Source organism: Suncus etruscus, chromosome 1, assembly GCF_024139225.1.
Source record: "Suncus etruscus isolate mSunEtr1 chromosome 1, mSunEtr1.pri.cur, whole genome shotgun sequence".
Classification (NCBI taxonomy): domain Eukaryota; kingdom Metazoa; phylum Chordata; class Mammalia; order Eulipotyphla; family Soricidae; genus Suncus; species Suncus etruscus.
In genome coordinates this window covers 44,021,746-44,030,365 of record NC_064848.1, presented here as the reverse complement: position 1 = coordinate 44,030,365, position 8,620 = coordinate 44,021,746, and the positions used below count along the sequence as shown (strand labels likewise).

Sequence of the window (8,620 nt, the reverse complement as noted above, 5' to 3'; positions counted from 1 at the left end):
AAAGAAATGTAAGACTAATATTCTTCCCTTTTAAAATTCAAGATAAAAAGCAATTGAACACTATAATACAATAAATAAAAGTTTTGAGCAAATGTAATAACTCTTGCATAATACTTCTCAACTGAAGCATGATAAGGCTGTAGTATTAGTAGTATATTGGTTTAAGTACTATAATTGTTAATCTCTTTATCAATTGAGTAGTTAAAATACTTTAGGAGCCAGCATTTGAACTCTGTGGTAGAGAGTGCATGCAGCATTGTATGAAAGTTCTCATACCCTAAGTCCACAAAATCAATGACTGAATAAATTTTAAAATTAGTTCTATAAAACAGCCACTATCAATACTATGTTCTCTTACTATTAAGAAAGCAAAGCTTATGGAACTAGACAATTTATAGAGAAAAGATGTTTGGGCAAACATCTGTTCTAGTTCTGTCCTGACACTGAGCATTCTTGAAGTGATTTCTAAGAACAGAGCCAGGAGTAGGCCCTAAGCACTGCCAAGTAAGGCTCCATAACCAAACAAAAAATAAAAAATAAAAAAATAAAAACATAAATCTTACTGATACAGGTATTTTTGTGCATTGAAAAATTATGAGAAATTAATTAACCGCTGATAAGATTAACAGAATTTAAAAATCTATGTGCAACTGAACCAGTTATCCCTTGGAAAATGAGTACTGCTCTTTGTGTTTACTGAAATTGCTGCCAAAGTACCATTTTTGCGATAGACTCAAAGTGCATTTATGTATGATTCATATTTTTTCTATTGTTAACTTAATAAGCCTTTAAATAACTAGAGGAGGCAATGGGAATAAAACCATAAAACGTCAACCCTCTCTACTTTAGGATCTCACAATTCAGTGAGCGTAGGATCTCAGAGAAATTAAATGAAGTTTAATATTTGTCATTGGACAAAAGAATTTAGACATATCTCAATATGTGGAATAAGTTTATGGAAAAAGTTATCAATAATTTAATAATAAGTCTATAAAGAATTAAATAAAAATTATGAAAAATATCTTTAATAAATACCATACTGAACTTATCTCAAATATATTTTTATGAGATTAGACATATTAATAATCCTAAACTAATAAAAGCATACAAACTGGTAAAATATTTATAAATAAAAACCCAATAAAAAGTGAAAGAAAATCATTAGTTCCTGGAGATTAAAACCAAACGGTATAAACGAAGAAACATCTATGAAAAAAAAAAAACGACACATATATTGTTTGTTAAAAGATAGTGATAGTTGGCTAGTTAGTATTTTTGAAATATAGTTGACATGGTATATTTAAGAGGTTTAGAAATTAAAATATTGCCACTATTTAATACCATTCAGGGAATGCTGGGTGTCTGCACCTGTCTCTGTTCAGGGATCACTGGCAAAGTGATATATGCTCAGGGATCATCCCTGACTAGACATGGTACCAGAAATTGAACCAGATGTGGCAGTAGGCAAGGAAAGCACTCAACCCTTTTACTTTTTCTCTGCACCTATGTTTATCATTTAAAGGAAGTTTCAAATAATTCATCCTTTAGAAAATAAAAATAAAATAGATAAAAGTAGGGGCTAGAACAATAATAGAACAATGGTTAAAGTGCTTTCTTTACACGTGGCCAATCCTTGTTCTACTCCCTGTACTTCATTTGGTCCCACAAAAATGATCACTGAGCACTATCAGGTGTGATCCAAATCCCCACCTCTCCCTAAGAAAGAATATTAAATGATCATCATAGAATAAAAGTCAAAGAAAACAGGAAAATATTATAAGTTAAATGTCCAAGAATAATGATAAAACTGTTTTACATGTTCCAGGAGGAAAGAAGGAAGGAAGGAAGGAAGGGAGGGAGGGAGGGAGGGAGGGAGGGAGGGAGGGAGGGAGGGAGGCAGGAAGGAAGGAAGGAAGGAAGGAAGGAAGGAAGGAAGGAAGGAAGGAAGGAAGGAAGGAAGGAAGGAAGGAAGGAAGGAAGGAAGGAAGGAAGGAAGGAAGGAAGGAAGGAAGGAAGGAAGGAAGGAGATTGGAGGAGAAGAGAGGGAGAGTAATAAATGACGGAGAGAAGAGGAGGGGAGTGGGCAGAGAGGAAGGAGAAGAGAGGAATGGAAAAGAGAATAGAAGGGGAGGGGAAGGTAAGTAAGATAGATAAGAGGACAGGAGAGGACAGAAGAAAAGAGAAGAGAGGAGAGGGAGGGAGAAGAAGCAGAAGGAGGAGGAGGGGAGGTGAAAGAGAATGAAAAAGAGATTAGGCAGTCAAATAAAGTCTTCAAATGTCACATTGTAACAAAATTGAATTTATATAAGCAGGATACAAGTTTATGTATTTATTTCTACTATATGAAATAAATATTCCCAATTTTTTTTTTGCAAATTTTGCTTGATAGTCCCAGTGCATCTGCAGAGGCTAAAATAAATAAGCATAATTAAGGGTCTAAGTGAATTCTTCTCTATGGTCTTTTACCATAATTTTGAGCTCAAGGAGAAGCCAAGCAGGAGCCTAAGACAGTTTCCCTGAACCTCCTCACCTCAAAAACAGGAGCAATAAAGTCTTGGCCTTTTTTGTCACACTGCCTGCCACCACCATTTTACTTGAATTAACCTGCCACTTGGACTAGCATTTTTTTGTTTTGTTTTGTTTTGTTTGGGGGGCCACACCCGGTGACACTCAGGGATTACTTCTGGCTATGCACTCAGAAATTGCTTCTGGCTTGGGGGACCATACGGGATGCCAGGAATTGAACCAGGTCTGTCTTGGGACAACGGCATGCAAGGCAAACGTCCTACCACTGTGCTATCGCTCTGGCGTCCTAACTAACATTTTATATTGATTGATGTCAGTCACTGTAACAGTCTCATCCCTATGTCAATTTTATAAAATTTAATGTTAGTTATGAATTATTTAAAGAAAAAATGAAACATCCTAAAAAATGAACTGCAAAGAAGCTTAGAGACTTAAAATTATAAAGAATAGGTAGATTTCAAATGTGAAAAAAACTGAATATATCTGAGGATACTATGGCCAAATTATCTCTTATCTCATCTATTACAATCATACATAATTTGAACTTCACATTAATTTTCTCACCTCTATAATATTTTCTATCATGCTATCTATCCCTGCCTTACATTGGTTAATTTTTCAACATTAGTAGACAAATTTTCCAATTCTTTCTTTAACTCAAAAACTCATTATAGAAAGAATAAAAGCCAGAAAAGATATAAAAAGTTATACAATAGAGCAATTTAATTCATAGTTATTTAAAAAACAATCAATGAAGCATTATCTAAAAGACTAGAAATAACCCTATGCATAAAAATAAAAATATTTGAGCACATCTGGTGCTGTTCAGGGATTAATTCTGGCTATGCATTCCTACTTGGGGGGATTTAAGATACCATATGTGATGTTAGGGGTCACACTTTGGTTGGCAGTATGCAAGGCAAGTGCTTTTACCACCTGTATTAACTAACTCCCAAGCCCTTCAAAGCAAAACTTCTATAAATTTTATCACTAAATATGATACTAATTTATCAGGCTCCTTAATTTCATAATAAATGCATGTGTAAGAAATGTCAGAGCAACTTCTTTTTTTATGGTAAAACATAAGAATTACCTTTAAAATTTACAAGGTAAGTGGAGTATATCGAAAAAAATGTTTTACAAGATAAGGACTTAGCTCTCAACCACATCTACTAAAACAATGTAGGGAAAATGTATAGATTGGTACATATTAGAATTTAAATAATCATTTTTTGGAGACTGCCATATGAGGTTCACATCCCAACCATGCTAATTTCCTTCCACCTTTAATGGAAAGGTTTCATGCATTACTTAAGCTAATTGAATATAATTACATTAATACTTGAGGGTGGGGGATTCTACATTATAAACATACAAACATACAATTCTATTATCAGCATATGGTGGAGGGAGGAGTACTGATCTATAGGATAGAGATTTGGAATAAGGCTAACTGATATGACCAACTGAAACCTCTGTAGAATTCCAACCCAGCTGTCCTTTTGCAAGTTAGATAAGATTTTCTCTAAGGAGTCAAGCAGCTCTAACAAGAGAATGCTTCAGGACCATGAATGTATAGAGTCCAGAAGACATCTCTAATCCGGTTCAATTTTATACCAAAATTTTTGTTTCTTTTCTTTTCTTTTTTTTTTTTTTTGAGTCACACCCATCTGTGCTTAGGATTTATTTCTAGCTTTGTGTTCAGGGACCACAACTGATAAGTTCAAGGGATCGTTTGTGGTATTAGGGATCAAACCAGAATGATGAAGTGTAAAGCAAATGCCCTTCCCTCTATACTATCACTCCAGCCCCTTGGTGCCATATTTGTATTTCAGGAGTATGTTATCAGAAGCACCTGTTAATTTTTATTTAGGCAGGGTCTCTCAAACTGCGAGATATTCACCTCATATTGTCTTGCACATACTTGTTCATTTTGATAATATAAGCCAATCTCTAAATTGCCTTCATCTCTGATTGCCATTCCATTTTGATGATTCCCACATTCTCATCACCCTGGAACATAATTTGTAAACTAACAGGATCTGAATAAAAAAATAACAGACCATCTATAAAAGCCCAAGTGGAATCTAAATTAAAAATACTATTAACAGAATTTGGACAAAAGTTTAAAACTCGGGGCCGAAGCGGTGGTGCAGAGTGTAAGGCATCTGCCTTGCATGCGCTAGCCTAGGACTTTCCGAGGTTCACTGCCCAGCATCTCGTATGGTCCCCCAAGCCAGAAGCTATTTCTGATAGCAGAGCCAGGAGTAGCCCCCGAGAGCATCACCAGATGTGGCCGAAAAACAAAAAACAAAACAAAACAAATTTAAAACTCAATTGAATTCTATTACAAGAAGAGTCTAATAAAATTCAAGTATCTAACAATAAATGTACACTACCTAGAACTTAATAAAATAAAATATAGTGCATTTTAAACATTTCATAAAAAGACATAAGCCTTTCCTGGATAAACCATATAGCAGAGAGATAGGGTGCTAGCCTTTCAAGCAGTTGACCCCCTGGCACTCCATATGGCTCTCCTGCCTCAAGGATTGATCCCTGAATGTAGAGCCAAGAGCAAACCCAGAGTTCAGCAAGGTATAGCCCCAAAACTATACATAATTATATATGATATATAGAAACATATATAGATATATGTATTGTGTTTACATATATTTAAATATATTAGGAAAAATCTAAATTGAAAGAGACATAGCATATTTTAAATATAAATGTGAATATTTTAAAATGAAGGAGACATAATATTCATTTATAATGAAGGAATATTAATGTAAATTATATATTGCATATATTAAATATATATTTAGAAAAATATATTTGGGAAAAGCTAAATTTAAGGAGACATGGTATATTGAGGAATAGAAAATTTTTAAATGATGTCAATTTTCCTCAAATTAACCTCTACCATAATTTTCTGGGAATTTGGTAACCAGTTAGAAACATTATATTGAAGTGCAAAGGAGCACCGATATTAAAATGAGTCAATGGAGAAGGGATACAGACACTCTGGTGAAGGGTGTTCATAAATGCATAAAACATCAATAATTGTAAATCACAGTGACTAAAGTAAATTGTTTTAATAAAAGAAAAGTTCTCTATAAAATTAGAAAAGAAAGAGGGTATCAGTAAGTGAAATAAAGAATGCACTCTTATGTCTTAAATTCACAACTACAAACTTGTGGTCTGTTGCTAGTCATATGAAAAAGATTTCATTAACATTTAATAAGTAAATTAAAATCTTAGGCTACTCTTTTCTCTTCAATTTGCAAGAATTTCTTTCAAGGCGAAAAAAATCAGTATTTCTGTATTAAAAAAGATAAACAATTACTCAGACTTAAGAAGAGGCAATCTTTCAGAATTCAGCCAGTTAAGAAAAGGGTGCTAGAAAATCAAAGGTCACAAGTTTCATCCCATATAAACCAATTTGCTTTGCCCTTTTTCTATGACAAAATGTGTCAGCTCACCAATAATTCTGATTACAAGTAAAAAAAGGAAAGGAAAATTGAATCAACTATAATATATTAGAGAGGAATATAAAAATTACTAATATGATATTGAAAAGCATGTTTCTTTTCCTTTTCCTTTTTTTTTAGTGGGGTTAGTGTTTGAGTATATACCTAGGGACCACTTCAAACTATGCTCAGTCTACCATATGCAATGCCAGCGATCAATCCACACAGTGAAGAGGTACAAAAATGGGTTCAAGAAATCCAGCACTCAAGTTAGGAATTCAACCATCCAAGCTTTCTGCTCTTAAGGAGGAATGCAGCTAAGTGGAAGAAGACCAAATAAAGAGGCTTCCTTCCTCAGAACACTTTTTATTGACAAGAACAAGGTCACACACTAGGGCAGGAGAGGCATACCAAGTAGGCAGGAATCCAATATCCCAACACCATATCACACCCTAGGGTGGAGTATGAATATTGATTAGAGTAGGGCCAGTAATCCAACATATGAGGAAGTGATAATCTCAGAGTTTTCAAAATTACACATGCCATATTATATGTGAAGTTTTGGTAACTCCCTCCTTTCCATAAACATCTTCCCAGAAGAACTTCTATTCACAAGACTCTTCATAAATACAACCACTATAGCACATTTTATAATAATGAGGTTCCTATCTGTATACTCATTCATAAGATTCATAAAAGGTAGCTGCTTATTAGCTAAGCCATGAAACTGAAGTTTAAAAAATATTGATTATAACCAAATAATACATGAATAAATTAAATGGTGATACAGGGATGAATGGATAAAGATGGCAGTCTAGTTGAAGTGTTTTCTAAAAAATTCTATTACCAACACAAAATAGAATTATATTGTAGACATAATTAACAAATATATCATCATTCACTTCTCTTTACCTAATTCAAAGATTCTACTCTCTCCTCATATAACTTCACTGTCCTCTTTCCATTAAAAAACATATAATCATCATCCCGACATAAACTAACCCCCACACTGAGGTATTAGCTGATATTGCTCACAAAGCATATAATCAAAAATAAAAATTTGGGCCCAAGAAAGAATGAAGTTTTAGCTCAAGTCACTTGTATTGCATGCAGCCAATCAGGTTCAATCCATTACATCACATTTGGTCCCCTAAGCACCTCCAGAAGTGATATCTAAGCAAAGAGTCAATGTAAACCCTTAGCATCGCCAGGTGAAGCCCAAAAACTGAAATTCAAAAAAAGAAGTTGGAAAAACGTGGAGAAACAAGAACTCTGATAAACTGTTAGTAGGTATGTAAAGTGGTTTAGAAAATATGAAAAACAATACAAGAATCCTCAAATGATGAAAAATAGAAGTACTATATAATCTATAAATCCCACCTCCTGGTATATGTCTAAAGGGAAATTTTTCATCTTAAATAGATATTTTAACCCATGTGTTCAATGCCAAATTATTTGCAATAGTAAAACATTTATAATAATCAATCAACTTATTTATTGTAGTCAGACCATTTTAGATACATATCTACAGATTATTCATCAAAAAAAAAAGAGGGCAATTCTGTCATCTCTGATAATATGGACGAACCTTAAAGGCATTTTCTAAATGAATAAAAGTTAAAGACAAATATTGTATAAACTCATTTATATGTAAACTATTTTTGTTTGTTTGTTTGTTTTGGTCCACACCAGCAGTGCTTAAGTGTTACTCCTGGCTCTGCCCTCAGGTGTCATAACTGACTGTGCTCATGGGATCATATGGAAAAAGAACCTATGTTGGCCACATGCAAGGCAAAAGTCCTACCCACTGTGCTATCACCCAGGTTCCTCTAGAATCAATGACAATAATGATAAACTGTGGTATATAATATACACGATGAAATACTATTTGGTTATACAAAAAGATGAAATAAGGCAATTTCTACAATATAGATAATGTGGAGAGTATCGTGCTAACAGGAGGGGAGAAACAAAAAGAAAGATCTCTCTCATATGACGGATATTAAGAAACAATTTAAGGGAATAAAAACTATCAAAAGGCAATAAAAACTGAGAACTGGTCTTCATTAGGTTGCTTACCATGCAGATAGGGGATGGGAGGAAACAGAATGGGAGGCACTGAAAAAATGGTACTAGGAAGTGGATAGTTTGGGGGAGGGTGTGGTGCTGCTAGGTATTCTAGATGAAATCCTATCATGGTACCTAAATTTTATTTTTTAATTTTTAAAAGAATAATGTTTAAAGTGTATCTTACCTGTATCTGTTCTGAGTGGTCTGAATCATTTTCTGGAAGAAAAGGTGGAGCTCCTTGTGATTTCTGAAGTCTTTCTTTTAATTTAATATTTTCTTGCTCTTTTTGAATCAGCTGATCCTGAAGACTAACAACTCTTTGCTGGAGGATTGCTTCATTTGATTTCGTGGTTTCAAAACAAATATGTAATTCATTGTAAAGCTGTTTCAAAAACATATTCAAATGCATCAATAATAAATTGGTTATGCATATAAACCATATATTCACATATGCAAATATATAGACACATAAAGACAAATGTGAAATTATCTGACATAGGACTATGTGGCAATATTCTTAGCCTGCATTTTAATGGTGGATAATAAAAAGT

The 8,620-nt window shown here is 33.7% G+C and overlaps 1 protein-coding gene across 1 annotated transcript in view; it reads right to left on the bottom strand.

Annotated features, from left to right (window-relative positions):
• The window catches only part of CNTLN (centlein), a 225,146-nt gene that overhangs the window by 133,353 nt on the left and 83,173 nt on the right, over positions 1-8,620 (bottom strand). The window contains 1 exon segment of the mRNA XM_049769389.1: positions 8,254-8,451. Within this exon segment, the coding sequence (XP_049625346.1) occupies positions 8,254-8,451 (198 nt within the window).